The sequence below is a fragment of the Exophiala viscosa genome, assembly GCF_022695815.1.
Source record: "Exophiala viscosa unplaced genomic scaffold EDD37scaffold_1, whole genome shotgun sequence".
Classification (NCBI taxonomy): domain Eukaryota; kingdom Fungi; phylum Ascomycota; class Eurotiomycetes; order Chaetothyriales; family Herpotrichiellaceae; genus Exophiala; species Exophiala viscosa.
This window is the reverse complement of record NW_026944353.1, coordinates 2,016,000-2,030,583: the sequence shown is the minus strand read 5'-3', so window position 1 is coordinate 2,030,583 and position 14,584 is coordinate 2,016,000. Positions and strand designations below refer to the sequence as shown.

At 51.6% G+C, this 14,584-nt stretch overlaps 6 protein-coding genes across 6 annotated transcripts; 3 read left to right on the top strand and 3 right to left on the bottom strand.

The window, feature by feature from the left end:
- Positions 1 to 1,424: 1,424 nt before the first annotated feature.
- EDD37DRAFT_644914 (uncharacterized protein) lies at positions 1,425 to 1,874 on the top strand (the record flags this gene model as incomplete). The annotated part of the gene is made up of 1 exon (XM_062817567.1): positions 1,425 to 1,874. One exon carries the CDS (start codon positions 1,425 to 1,427, stop codon positions 1,872 to 1,874), a length of 450 nt encoding a protein of 149 aa, XP_062675037.1.
- A 570-nt stretch (positions 1,875 to 2,444) lies between these two features.
- Positions 2,445 to 4,468, bottom strand: EDD37DRAFT_38703 (succinate-semialdehyde dehydrogenase). The gene is made up of 2 exons (XM_062812185.1): positions 2,869 to 4,468; positions 2,445 to 2,809 (listed from the first exon to the last, which is right to left on the bottom strand). Exons 1-2 carry the CDS (start codon positions 4,255 to 4,257, stop codon positions 2,666 to 2,668), a joined length of 1,533 nt encoding a protein of 510 aa, XP_062675036.1. The 5' UTR covers positions 4,258 to 4,468; the 3' UTR covers positions 2,445 to 2,665.
- On the bottom strand, positions 4,469 to 6,671 carry EDD37DRAFT_38702 (phosphatidylinositol glycan, class C). The gene has a single exon (XM_062812184.1). It carries the CDS (start codon positions 6,525 to 6,527, stop codon positions 4,680 to 4,682), a length of 1,848 nt encoding a protein of 615 aa, XP_062675035.1. The 5' UTR covers positions 6,528 to 6,671; the 3' UTR covers positions 4,469 to 4,679.
- A 380-nt stretch (positions 6,672 to 7,051) lies between these two features.
- EDD37DRAFT_616198 (uncharacterized protein) lies at positions 7,052 to 8,725 on the top strand. The gene is made up of 2 exons (XM_062815653.1): positions 7,052 to 7,074; positions 7,278 to 8,725. The coding sequence occupies exon 2, from the start codon at positions 7,552 to 7,554 to the stop codon at positions 8,311 to 8,313; it is 762 nt and encodes a 253-aa protein (XP_062675034.1). The 5' UTR covers positions 7,052 to 7,074; positions 7,278 to 7,551; the 3' UTR covers positions 8,314 to 8,725.
- Positions 8,726 to 8,775: 50 nt separating this feature from the next.
- On the top strand, positions 8,776 to 10,913 carry EDD37DRAFT_38556 (uncharacterized protein). The gene is made up of 2 exons (XM_062812168.1): positions 8,776 to 9,068; positions 9,121 to 10,913. Exons 1-2 carry the CDS (start codon positions 9,012 to 9,014, stop codon positions 10,783 to 10,785), a joined length of 1,722 nt encoding a protein of 573 aa, XP_062675033.1. The 5' UTR covers positions 8,776 to 9,011; the 3' UTR covers positions 10,786 to 10,913.
- Positions 10,914 to 12,602: 1,689 nt separating this feature from the next.
- EDD37DRAFT_38558 (uncharacterized protein) lies at positions 12,603 to 14,582 on the bottom strand. The gene has a single exon (XM_062812169.1). It carries the CDS (start codon positions 14,478 to 14,480, stop codon positions 12,696 to 12,698), a length of 1,785 nt encoding a protein of 594 aa, XP_062675032.1. The 5' UTR covers positions 14,481 to 14,582; the 3' UTR covers positions 12,603 to 12,695.
- Between the last annotated feature and the right edge of the window lie 2 nt (positions 14,583 to 14,584).

Here is a 14,584-nt window from a genome sequence, read left to right as displayed (position 1 = left end):
AGTTGTACCTACCTCGGGTTTCCAGATAATGTATGCATACCCATCGTGAGTCTCTGAGGGGAAGGCGTACCTAAACCTACAGCATACGCCGCGAGCTCCCCTAGTACCATGAGTCGTCTGCATAATGATACTCGGTCATGCCACGCATCAGGGGAAGAGATACCGTCAAGTCTCCACAGATGGAAAGTTTCTTACCCTCTCTATCGTTCTCAATCACCTGCCGAAAATCCTGGTGCTTCTGAATCATGGGTCTAGACCGCACTCTGTCGTCACGTTGAAGAACAAAATGAGCCGTCTCGGTCAGGTACACTGACTCAAGAATGGTAAGAAGATGCTGTCCGTCCATCGGCATGGGTCTGGGGAAGAGAGAACTTCTGCGGGAATGAAGCTTCTGGCGCGTGGTCTGGACCTAATGTGACGGAGTTGACGTATAGCTCGAGGGACGAGCCCAGCATTCAAAGGTCGACTGCTTCACGCACCTTGTGCTGCGCAACATGGTCCTAGAATCAATCGGAAACGCAACGACCGACCGGGTTCATCACTTGCGTTCGTGCCGTCAATGAGCGTCCCTTGTCAGGTCATACGACGTAGTTGGCACGGTTCAAGAGCCGCTTGCATCTTATACGAGCGCTAGTCTTTCATCTAGATCTCTTGAGTCAGAGGAGGACGACTCAAGAACCGACGTCTGACTTGGTGCAAGCTGTTCGGTTCTCATTTCTCGATGCCTTGTACAGTTACCAGTGTGTAGGTATATGAGAGCAAGACACAAGCATTCTGCTCTTGAGTGATTGGGCCCCGAGGTGCTGAGCGAGGTGAGCATGTTGGTCTTCCTGTTTCTGGGTCGATAAGAAAATTAGTCATCCATGACTTGGAAATCACCAGGTGCGCAGATCCAGGGCACCTCCATCACTTAATATTGGAACGGCGACCGAATCCTTGAGGCATGCGTTGCCGTGATGTCTGGCTGAGGTCACTCAAGCTGCCATGTAGCAGACGTTCACCGCGAGCGGATTCTGGCCATTTCGGAGGTCAGCATCAAGTGGCTGGCCCCTTTTACGGTCGCTCCTAGGCATGAATCACGAGGTAAGGCGCCTCTTCCTGTTGACGCAGGCTCTCAGACTCGTACTCCACGCGAGAAGAAGGAAAAGCACATGTTGTTTCACAATGTTGCAATAGGAGTGAAGGATTACCTATTCATATTGTGAGGTTACCTTTGATCACTCACAGAAACAAAAACACTTCCACCTGATTTGGCTATTTGGAGGCACGGAGCTCGGCCAAGCACGTTCATGGTGGCGGTCGGTAATTGGTTCATTGGAGCCTTGGCAAACTGTCACTAGACGTTTTAAAGCCTTAGAACGCAACCCTCATTGGCTCAGCCAAGGCATATATCGAGATTACGGGGTACGAGTCACTGCCATGCCATGCAACTGAAGTGTCAATTCCGGTTCACCTCAGATGATGCCGACCTCTTCATGTGGACTTTCAATCATGAGCTGTCGACCTTTCTCTCTTTCTTGTATTACTTATGGGATCTTCTATTGTTCATCATTCGAAGTCATCAACCCACGATCAGCGGACCGGACTCAATCCTGGCCTTGACGATGCCTTTGAAGATCAATATCATAACGCTGTTCCTATGCATGATCATCTCAGCACTCGCTCTCCCGCCTCAGTTGCAGAAATATCTGAGCGGAGAACGAACTCTACCTGCCTGGGCTCATGAAGCCAAGCCGGCTTCGTTACACCACAACCTGTACTCTGATACAGCATTACCAGTCTCCGATAAAATTGAAGGACCAGTAACTGAAGCGACTTCTGCTCTGCCCTCCGCTCCTACAAGCCTATTGCCATGGCTTCAGAGCGCCGAGTGAACGATTGCGTTGGGATTGACGCGACCTTGCACATCGACCCCTTCATTCACCAATGATACCAATAATTGAAGTCACTCTTCACTGCCTATTGGCCGAAGCACCACTCGGTCACCGACTCCCACTTCCGGCGAATCGCTTACTCTTGGCCACAAGCCCGGGTTGGTCTCACCGTTCCACGCCTAGGAAAATCAGGGCACTCGCCAAAAGGCACCGTGGTCTACAAGTCGGCTCAGCCACAGCGCCATAATGGGCTCCAACGCACCGGCAAGACTGAAACGACGGCCCCTACCCGGAGACGCCTTCGTATACATGCAAGACTGAGGAACAGTCATATCATACGGGCACAACATCCAAGCTTGAAGAGTAATTTGTGCATGCGAGTGGAAGCGCACTCCCTTGCATTGCAAATTACCCGGGCAGATTGTTGTTCATTCCGCGCACCAGCAGTCCGCGCACCGGCACTTCATGCATCAACGACTCAGATCCAGCAATTGACTGCACACATGGTCAGGGGCGAAGAGTGGCTCTCCCGGCCACTGGTACCAGGTCCGCGGTGGAAATTGCCTAGAAAGTGAACGTGGAGTGGTCGACCCCAAGTGCCATGTCATATTGGCACAACCATAACGATATGAAGAGATCATGCTCAATTCACTCATATGTCGCGTTTTTCATTTTGTACATGTTACTATCTTTCTGTCACAACTATTTTCAACTGCGACGTCCTGCATTCAACACTCACATGACTAAACACACTGCAATCTGGATGAGACTGCCCAGTCACAAGGTCCAGTCTAGTACTGATCCGCGATAGTGAAAGTACCAGTCTTGGAGATGAGGTACTCATTCACCGCGACATCCTTGCCGGACTCCTTGCCGTAGCCGCTCTCCTTGATACCACCAAAAGGCGACTCTGCAGCAGAGCCGTTTCCAGTATTCTAATAAGGACAAAAAGTCAGTATTCAGCCATAAAGGGTTGAAGATGGAATATACTCACCAGTCCAATCATGCCAGCCTCCAGATTCTCCAACATCCTCCACAATCGGTCGACATTCTTGGTGAAAGCGTAACTCGCAAGACCCATGGACGTATTGTTCGCCCATTCCACAGCCTCCGCCTCCTTCTCGAACTTGAAAAGACCCGTGACAGGGGCAAAGGTCTCCTCGCGAGCCAACAACATTTGCTCATTCATTTCCGTCAAGATAGTCGGGTCCATATAATACCCGCCAACTCCTTTACCTTCGCCGGCGCCCTCGTCTGCCGTCGCATTCTTGTGCGCCTTGCCCGTACCAAGGATCAACTTGGCGCCATGCTTGACGGCGTCGGCAGCCTGTTCCTCAGCCTTGGCCAGACCACGGGGCGTTGTGACGGGACCCATCGTGGTGTCCTTCTCCGCGCCATGGCCGACTTTCAGGGTCTTGGTCTTCTCGACCAGCATCTCCGTGAACTTGTCGTACACGCCCGCCTGGACATACACCCTGTTCGCGGTGATACAAGCCTGACCTGCGTGGCGCCACTTTAAGGCCATGAGCTGGCCAAGCGCCTGCTCGAGGTCGGCGTCATCGAAGATGATGAATGGACAGTTGCCGCCGAGTTCGAGCGTGCATTTCTTCAGGCCCTTGGCGCATAGTCCGGCCACGATCTTACCCACGCGCGTCGATCCAGTGAACGTCACCTTTTTGACGTGCGGGTGCACGATCATCGCCTCGCTTAGGCTAGGCGTGTTGTCGAGACTGGTTGTCAGCACGTTGAACACTCCCGGAGCGAAGCCGGCTTTGCTGGCGAGGTGTGCGAGCGTCAGACACGTTAGGGGTGTCTCGGGGCTGGGCTTGACGACCATGGTGCAGCCTGCGGCGAAGGCCGCGCCCGCTTTACGCAGGATCATGGCGATTGGGAAGTTCCATGGCACCAGGGCCACGGCGACACCGATCGGCTGCTTGATGACGAAGACGCGGCGGTTGGGTGCCGCGGGGACAGAGACCGACCCCTGGATGCGCTCGGCCTCGCCCGCAAACCACCACGTGAAGCCGAGAGAGTAGTCGAGCTCGCCGTAAGCTTCGGCGAGAGGCTTGCCCGTCTCATATGTCAGGATCTTGGCGAGATCGTCTCTGGCGGCGGTGATGAGCTCGTGCCATTTCATCAGCAATTGTGCCCGTTTGCGAGGGTTCAAGACGCTGTATTCCTTGAAGGCCTTGTACGAGGACTGGATGGCGGCGTCGACATCCTCAGTGGCGTTATCCGGACACGACGCCCAAGCCTTGTCGCTGCCAGGGTCGACAATGTCGAAGCGCTTACCACTCTTGGCTCCTACCCATTTTCCGTCCACGTATGACTCCTGGTGAAAGAGATCAGGGTCCTTGAGTTCGAAAGGAAGTGAGGGGGCCATTGTGGAAGTTGGAGTAGATAAATATAGTCAAACTTTCCTTTTTCTGATACAGATGTTCCGAAAGATATATGAGAAAGTGAGATCTGAAGGGGATGACAGTATAATACTACTCGTCTTACAAAGAAACAAGCAAGATCGAGAGGATTGATAATATCATCACTTTTTAATCCCGAGGTCGAGCAACACAATTGGATTGGTGTTGACCCCGCAGAATGACGGTCGCGCTTCTCCTCTCACCACAGTAAGACGCGCAAATATGGTTCGGGAGATGACCGATGCCGGAGCAAAATAGCCGTAGATAACTCCGTAGATACCGTGCTATTGTGGTATTCCGGACTGTCCCGCCGTCCTTCTTTCCGGTGGAACTTGATGTAGATGCGCAAATACGCAAGGCTTTACCAGATAACCGGACCAAAGTATTGTTAATCTGTGCCTGTCCTACCGCGTCCATATGCACCACCTGTCAGAACAGGCTTGGCCGGGTCCCAAGGCCCAATGACCACGTTCTTGTACCGTTGCAAACCAATCAGCCACCAAGAACAACCTCCCATAACAAAGGCTGTACTGAAGCCTCCAACCACGAATCCTATCATGCTCCGTAATATCACATGCCATATCCAGCCCAGACAAAAACCACACTCGCCATATGTATGTGTGTATGATTTGGACAATATCAAGCCCAGTCCGCACGTGGACATGGTGACAAGCGCAAACGTAAGTAGTAGATGTAGATTGAACGACTTGTGCCGAAGGTGCCTCCGAAACACTGGAAATAGACCGAACACCTGAATGGAAAACAGGGTGAGACTAAATACAGCAGTTGTCGTCATGAGTCGTGAAGCTAGCACAGTGCTGGCCATCAAGGCTGCATTCGTCGACAATGAAGAGGGGAACGGAGGGGCGCGCAGCGACGAAGCATTCGAGGGGGCGCGTGATGCATCTGCTGGCGTTGCTTTGGATGTCTCTGCTGGCGAATCGGGAGTTTGGGACTTGCTGGGAACATATAGACTGCCGTAGTCGAAGAAAAAGATGTTGATGATCAAAAGCCATGTAGCCAGAGCCCAGATTGAGTCTGATGAAGTAGATCTTGTGAGAGATTTCAGGATGGGCGACAGACCAAGCAGTGCGAAATATATCAGGCAAGCAGACTTGAGCGTTTTCAACCTTGCTTGATTGCGCGCAGAGATGGATGCTGGTAGAGTGGTCGGGGAGTACGTGATGCTGGAGGATTGCGGCGCCTGCGGTCGAGATGTGGTCGGGCGAAGATCCGGAAAGGGCTCAATAGCAGACTCACCCAACGGATCGATGGGCGATATTGATTGGAAGGACGATTTCGATAGAGATTGGCCATGCTTTCCAGTAAACTTGGACTCGTTATCCTTGACCAGTAAGTTGGTCGTCGATAATTTGAGACCAACACCGCGGCCACCGAGTCCACCAGTCGCGTGGCCATTTGCATGACCATTGGCGTGACCATTTGCATGCGCATGGCCATTTATTACTGCTTTGCCTGACCCTGTAGAGCTTGTGCTTGAGACGTCGTCCACATCAAGTGACAGGCGGTTTATCTTCCAAGCAGCGGCCATTCCTTCCGCCTCTTCCTCGCCCATCCAGTGATCCCACATTATCCAACCACCGACCGTTGCAACTGTGCCGCACGTCACCACCGAGACTGGAGACAGACGATCCTGATATATTCCAGCATATGCGCAGATGAAGATTGCCACAGAGCATACATGTTGCACAATGACTGCAGAATCTGCAACCAGCGGCCAAAAGTCGTACGGTCTTAGCCTTGGGTTTCTTTGTAGATGGTCCAGAAACGTCTCTGTATCTGTGTAATTGTCGGGGAAACCATGCTGCTTGATCCAGAGTAGCTTCTTCCACACATGCGGTTGCTTCCGCCTTCTGCTGGCCGCTCTTCTCCTCTCTTCTGCTAGCCGGGCTGCGACAGGTGGAATGGCAGGCGGTGCTCGTAATGACGCGACGGCAGGTCGAAGAGCAGCTGCAGCTGCGGAGGCAGCCGCGGAGCCACTGATCTCCGGTACAGGCCGTAGTCGTGGCGGTGAGAAGGTACGATATGCATCTTCAGGTGCGAGACGACTAGGATCTGGAGTGAAGCGGTTCGCTTGAGGCTTTCCACGGTTGGGATGTGTTTCGACAGGGACTGGAGGTGGGATGGGAGATGGCGCCGGTGAAGGTGTCGGCGTTGACCCAGTGGTCGGGCTGGTAGTCGGGCTGGTTGGGGGTGATGAAGTTGGCGGCGCCATTGTGCGCCTCGAATTGTTACCGTAGGATCATCTCGTCGAGCACATGAGGAGAGACTGTGATCATTCCGATGAATCACAGTACTCACAATTTGCCGCGAATAGTGTAAAGAAGAGGGTATCCGGGAAGTGTACGGCGCCTGGAACCGTATGTCTACGGAAGATGGTCATCAAAAGCAGCAATGCCGCAGTCACGTTTTCGACGTTAGCGTCAAGACCGCGTTTACTCCGACAGGGTTGCATTGAAACCTCCTTCATCACGACGTATGCATCTAATTTTCTTCGCCAGGCATGTCATCATGTACAGCGGTGACCGGGCGTATTGACACACCATGAATCTAGATGTCTGTAGGAAGAAAATGTTTCTGCGTCCCATACTAGGACAGATCCGTGCTACTCTTCAACGTAGCTTATCAATTCGAATGGATGCCACATTTGCTTCACGGCACCGACCTGCATCTTGCGATACCTCGCACGAGGTGCTGCATGGTGATAGGACGAGATATGCAGAAGAGAGCTGCTCCTGCATTGACCCTCTCTCCAACAAAAGGTGAGTCGTCAATTCGGCAGCACCACCGGTGTCCCAATACGGAAAATACTTGCTGGCCCAATGAGAATGGTGAGGTCTTTCCTACCCCAGTTATCTGGCATGGCTGGTCATTCCGAGCTGCCATATCGGTGTTAGGATTACAATACATACCAGGATGGTTGCACATACGCAGGTGTTTTGTCATCAACTGACGACTGTAGAAGACCAAGCTCTAGATCTGGAAGGTTTTGGCTGAAGACTTCGAATCAGCTTTCAAGATTCGTCATCAAGCCATAGAAGACTGCAGGAGAAAATTGATAGCAACTACGCGGCGATTCAGTGGTGCTGGCGAAGACGTTGAAGTATATATAGAGTCATGGTGACGAAGTTTGAGACGCTCATTATACCGGAACAACAATACAACTCATCGAACAAAATACAGAGTCGCACATCTCGGCTCCTTCCACGGCATTCAGAGCAGATTTTCATACTGACACCATGTCCTACAACACCACTGTCCTCATCACTGGCTGCAAAAGCGGCATTGGAAAGGGGTTGCTTACCGCATATGCCTCTCGACCCAACACGCTGGCTATCGCGGCCATTCGAGATGGTCCAGATTCAGAACCCGCCACTGCATTGACTTCTCTCCCTGTCGGTCATGGCAGCAAGATAGTAGTGGCTAAGTACAATGCGAGCTCCACTACGGCGGCTCAAGAGCTTGTCGAGTACCTGAAAACGGCTCACAAGCTCAGCAGTCTGGATATCGTGATAGCAAATGCAGGCATACTTAAACACTTCGGCCCTGCCAAGGAAGCTTCAGCCGAGACCATCACCGAGCATTTTCAGATCAATACGCTGGCGCCGATTCTGCTATATCAAGCTACCCAGCCTCTCCTCGACGCTTCCGAGCAGACTCCCAAGTTCTTCATCATCTCCTCCAGTCTTGGAAGCAACGGCTTGCAGGACGATTACCCCTTGCCCATGCTCGCATATGGCATGTCCAAGGCCGGAGTCAATTATGCCGCCAGTCGTATACACCGCGAGGAGGATCGGATCGTCTTTATTGCCCAACAACCCGGTTGGGTTAAGACCGAAATGGGTCATGCAGCCGCTACTTACGCTGGTATGAGTCATGCGGATGTTCCTGTCACTTTGGAGGATAGTATCAAGGGCTTGATGGGCTGCTTTGACAGGGCGGACAAAGCGACGCACAGTGGCAAGTTCTGGGATCAGGAGGGAACTCAGCTCCCATGGTGAGTTCGGATGTCAATGGACAGGCGCAAGCTCCTACACCGGTGTACCGGGCGTGACCTCGGAGATCAAAGCTGCCATCCAGGCTCCATTCCGATTGGCCTTGTGGCCGCGTTTTGATGATAGAATTGGATCATGTTGTTGTGTAGGCTTCTACTCGTCCTCGTAGGGCGTCCCATTGACAATACAAATAATGTGCATGCGCGATGCATATAGCAGGTTCCCCATAGCCAGTGCAGGATGTTCATTCGTGAGCCCCAGGGATCATGTCATGACTCAGCCACAACCATATACACCTCGGTATCCTTTCGTCCATAGTGGCATGACCACTCAATTGAGATCATTCGCTTTGACATCGTTTTCGTACCGAAAGAATTCAAAAATTGATTTGGAAGCAAATGAGACTTACAAAAGGACGTTGACTTGGTGAAGTACTTTAGAGTAAAAGTTCACACAGCCCCATCGCCAAGCCGGGCCTGATATTGGCCGCCGGAGCCGGAGTCAAAACCGAAAGTCGCAAAGGTAACGTTGAAGACGTTGTAACCACTTATTCATTTGCTGCCAACAATTCACGCAAATCTACTGCGATGGCGACTGCACTCAGTTCAATCGCGACAAGCCCATATAGTGATGCACGGAGCAGCACTGATGTCCTGATATCGCTTTCAATTTCCTTCCAGCTGTACCGATTGTGATGGCAAGCCATGGTCTACAGGGGACCTAGCAAAGGATGTCAGACTTGCCGGCGTCGGCGAGTCAAGGTGAGAAAATACTCGATTATGTTAGAATCCACGCCGTATTAATATACGATAGTGCGACGAGGCTCGCCCGCAATGTGGCAATTGCATCAAGCGGAAACAACAGTGTCCTGGCTACCGAGACTCATTCGATGCCGTGCACAAAGATGAGACGTTGGCCACTTCTCTGAAGAACTCATCGAAGAAGAGTCCCGGAACGGACGTTGTCGATGAAACAATCGCCTCGGATTCAAACTATGCCGGCTCGACTGCGCAACTTTCGACACCTTCACCCTCTCAAAGCGATAGTCTAGTCATGCTTGTCAGCCCGTCACGAAACGTAGAGACTGAATGTCTGACATACTTCTTCGCAAACTATGTCGACATCCCTCGAGACCCCAGCACCAACATCTTTATCGAGCACATTCTCCCCCTTTACATCAGCGCTCCTCTGGAATCGGCCTTGACTCATGCTGCCAACGCCGTAGCCATAAATGTCGCGCAGATGTGGATGCAAAGAGGCATTGACTCCTCCCTAGCCCGAGAAAGCTATGCCAAAGCTGTGAGCCTGGTCCAATATGCTTTGCAAGACCCAGTCCAGTCCAGGACTGATGATACACTGGCCGCAGTATTCTTGCTTGACTTTTATGATTCTCTGAACAAACGCTTTGTAGGATTCATCGACACTGGCATGCATCAACAAGGAGCCATGGCCCTTCTTCGACACAGAGGCAAAGAGAACTTCGAGAGTGCAACCTCCCGGCGCCTGTTCACCGCATTGAGAAGTCGCCACATCAATTTCTCGCTGCAGGCGGGCAAGAAGGTGCAACTCGATGGCGATCTACTAGCCGAAGAGACTGCCCTTCTGCCTTCTGCAAAGCTCGACCTCATCAACGCCGAACTCGCAGATTTACATGTCACCGTTCCCGACGGTCCCGAGGCCATGGGTGTAGGATTGGTCGAATTCTACCAGACCATCATGCAGCAAGCGCTCGTGATTGACGAAAAGTTACAAGCATGGAGGGACTCACTTCCGGAGTCGTGGCGACCAGTCGCTATTCCTGCATCACAGCTCCATCCGACAATCAGAGCAGCTGGCGTCTATGGGGATACCGTTGACGTATACACGTCGTTGACAGTTTCGCACATCAACAATGCTGCTCGAAGTTCCCACGTCGGCGCCCTTCGGCTCATCTCATTGTGCAGAAGGGAGCTAGAAGCACTCGGCGTTGAGGCTGATCCTGATCTAGGCCAATACCTTCACACACAGATGCAAGAGATCGCGGATCGTTTCTGCGCATCAATACCTTATCACCTCGGGAATCGAACTACGCTCACGTTTCCCCACGAACACCGCGAATATCCCCATGTCCCCATCGAGCTACGCCGCCTCGCAAATTACGTCGACCCCTTTGGCAACCCCGTCGAGATGACTCAGGAAGACCACATTCGGGCCGCTGCTGCTATTGGTGGATGGTTTATAATGACACCGTTGATGGGCTTTCTGAGGGCGCCGTTTCTAAGATCGCGAAACGCCATACCTGGCCCATTAGTGAGCACTTTGCGATATGGTCAGCTCGACTGGGTTCGCGGCCAGATGCAACGACTCCAAAGAATATATGGCTTACCAGCTAATGGAACCCCTGAATGGAAATACCCCCTGAGGACCATCGGTACAGGGGCTGGCCATAAAGAGGTCCTCAAGGAGACCTTTTGGAATCGTCAGCTTTGGCAAGTATGAGGGTTGAAAGAAGCCGGCAATCACAAAATGAAGCAATGCCAGCAATTCACATGGCTGCGACAGCAGAAACTTGTGACCGGCACCCTCGGCCGCCTCATGACAGAACGCGAACGGTTGCCACTGCAATCTCCACTCAAGCGGTTGCGACATCTGTCATCGTTGACAATGAAAGCGATTAGTTTCACCACGACAAGGATTTTAGGTTGTCCAACCATGTATGTCAGGCCAGTCGTCAGTGTTCCGGACATCAAGTCGTCAACGTCGGCGAGGTGCCAGCAGTGCAGAAGGGCCGCCCCAACTTGGCTTTAAGATCTGGATGGTCAAATGCTCACAGGAGATGCAGAGACAAACCGAACCAAACAGCAAGACAGGTAGTGCGAACCATATGAAAGATGGAGCAGCACGCATCGTAGCAACCTGCCATCTACTCGGGATGGGATAAAATCCACATGAAGCTCCCAAAGTTTGGACATTACCCAGCACCAAGTGGTGGAAACTTGACTTTAGCGAGTGCATCCATCGAAGAGGGCATATGAGGCTTATGAGCCGCAAGGTTCCAAATAAGATTCTGACATGCATGTGTTGTGTGATGAAGAATCTGGATGGATTTCCTGTTTCGGACTTTCCAGCGTACAAGTTGAGTAATCTTGTACGAAAACTGTGAGGTTGAGTTTCTAAGCGACGCCAATATCAAATATGCTCAAAAACCTATTCACGATAGACTTCAAAATCTGGATCATGGATCTCGTCCATATTGAGTCGAATGGCACCGGAACGTCGGATTACCAGGGCCTTTGACTTACTGAACTGGGCCCGGCGTTACGCCAACACCAGTGACCATACAGTGTCAGGTGCCAGGTGCCTGGTGCCGGGTGCCGTTCTTCCGAAGTTCAGTAAATGGTATGACTTCGGTTGAGCTGCCGAACACTTACCTGTGAAGTACTCGCGCATTTGGCAGATGCTGCAGCACCTCGTCAACCTTTTGAACAATGAGCGCTTTTCCTCAGTCTTCCGGTTCTTGAGATAGAGATATCGGTGCCATGAGATTGCGGCTCTATACTTTCGCAACCAGAGTTAAAACAATGGGCTCCTCAGGTCAAAAGTCCGTCTATATGTCCGTCTGAGCGGGTCCACATGCATGATGGCACGTGAATGGTAAATCTAGGTAAAGATATTGAACGCTTTCCTATCTGAGACGCTTGGCCCGAAGAGTCGACTACGAGTACAGTACGCCAAAGTATGTGGTTGCGCCTAATCACTGACGTGGCGTGGCGCCTGTCAAAAGACGTTTTCGGTTCATGAAACCCATCAAGATTACCCGAAGGAGAAGGTTGACTTACCTAGAACAGTAAACATGCTGTGGTGCCAGGCACCTTAGCGTTGCGATCAAACGCAGCTCGGTTCTGAACCTGGCGTGGGCCAGAGTCACCATTGCGCCAGCATGACGCTTTGACATTTTCAAAAGTAGTACTTGTGATATACATTTCGGCAGACAATAAGTGGGAAGGTTTTATCTGTTCGTTGGAGGAGATAAGTCAAGAGTACTTATGGCGGAAGTTAATGTGGCAATGCAAATCAAGTCGGACTTTGGATGGTAGACCGCCGTCACAAAGACAGAGCGAGTGCTTCCCTTGAAGCACGACCCAGACCACAGCTGTGAGCCGGGCGTGACTTGGGGGTGCTTTGTCAAGATACAAAATTGCACCTGGACTACCGCCAGGTACAGAATACAGAATTTTGCACGTACAGAATTGGCACCTAGACTACCGTGAGGGACAGAAAACAGAATTCACCACAGGAACAGAATCCTGCCTAGACTATCGTCAGGAACAGAATTACCATCAGGCTCGAATTGTCCACCTAGACTACCGGCATATTCAAAGCTTGCCATCGCCGAGGCTATTGACTAGTCAACGAATATCATGAAGGTCGTTGCGCGTCAAAATCCAACCCTCCGAATCAGTGAGATACGTTTGTGGCGTAGTGAATCTCTTGATCTCGCTGGTGATCCTCCGCTGGCCCTCCCATATCTGTCGATGCTGGTAATTCCTCTCGCGGTGCTTCGTCGTCAGTACGGTCTTGTCACCTCGTCGCTTGACTTCCCAACACATTGTGTCAATGTTGACTAATGATGGTATCGCAGCAATGGACAGCACTTGAAGCGATCGACATTCCTTGCGCAAATACTCGAAAACACGAATCGCTTGATCGTCCGAAACAGGAACGCAGTGCCGCACACTCCGACTCCAGCGTGGAGAATCTTTGGGGACAAAAGGAGGAAATAGCCGAAGGTATCGGAGGCTGCGAAACTTGGAGATGGCATTCAGGAATGCGTATTGCTCGACGTCAACATCCACCCCGGGAATGGCCGTCGGATGCCAGAGGTTCTCGATGTAGCCGATGTCCAACTCAAGACGTTCCAAACCGGGTGAGACTCTACTGGCGAAAAGGATGTCGGCGTGAGATCGCTGGCTTTCGGCACTATACACAGACCACAAGGCGTCTTCACGATGTAACCGTAGGCTTCGCAGGTTGGGTCCAAGCAAGCTTATGATTGGGATATGGTTGCACATCCCATCAATCTCAAGATCCTGTAGTTGCTTCATATGTGAGAAGTCGACTTCGAAGGCAGGAACGATTGGTGTATCCGCAAATAATCCCATTGTGGGGATTTCATACCTGCATGCTGGATGATATAGTCTTTGATGGTCAGCACGAAGGCGTAGCGCTTCGAGATTTGTGAGCTTTGGCGCAACGTCGTGTATAAATTGGTTCAGCGGCATCGTGTACTCCCACACAATTGACAATCTCCGGAGGTTCATCCATGGTATCACCGCCAGGTCAAGGTCACGTAGCGAATGGTGAGTTCCAGGTGCGCGTCTGATCAGAAGCCGCAGTTCCATCCACGAAGGAGTCTCTGGGATGCCTGAGCAAGGCGTAATCCCTGCTTGCAGGGTATGATTGTTCTGGTCGTCTTTCAGAAGCCATGCCATATGCAGGTCGATGGCAAATGCCTTCGTTATGGCATCGTATGTCGCTTGAGGGACGGCACTGCCTCGTGGCGGAGATGCTCCGAAAGCGCCAAGGCCAAGTCGATGGCGCCTTGCTAGGGTTGCTAATTCAGTAGTTGCCTCAATCATCGTCGGCCAATTCGATGAGGAATAGAGATTGTCGAAGACGATTTCATAGATCTGATCAACGGGCAACATTTGTAGAACCTGGTAGGCGACTGCGGCAGAACAGTCCAGGCGAACGCAACGAAGACGAGTCATCAAAGGTAAGGCTTCCTTGAGAACTTGGAGGTCGGACGATGTATGCTCGCGGGTGAGACGTTGTGTGGTAGCGTGATCTAATGAAGGTACAAATCCATGAGCTGCCGTTGGGCGGACAACATGTACGATTTGAATGTATCGAAGTAGATGAGGATGGTTCAGAAGTCGACGAAGTGCTCCGTGTTCATTTTGGTCCAGCCGGTCCCTTACAACATGTGACACAGTCTTGAACAAAAGCGGAAGCGCTGAACGCCGGAATGGACGAGACACAAGTGACAATGTGAGGAGTTCGTCGACTTGACCCAATCCACCATCATAGATTTGGTTGGCGATAATATCAAGAATTTCTGACGGTAACCCTTGAAATGTTGTCGCGTGCTCGGTTGCCGTCGGAGGCACCCGCATCGACTTGAGGGCCAGCATCAGACAAAGGCTGAGAAGTGCGCGCCTTGCCAATTGACCTCATGTTAGCCATTCACGTTGCATGAATGTTGAAACAGTCAAAGTAGTTGAGAACTGTAGATGAA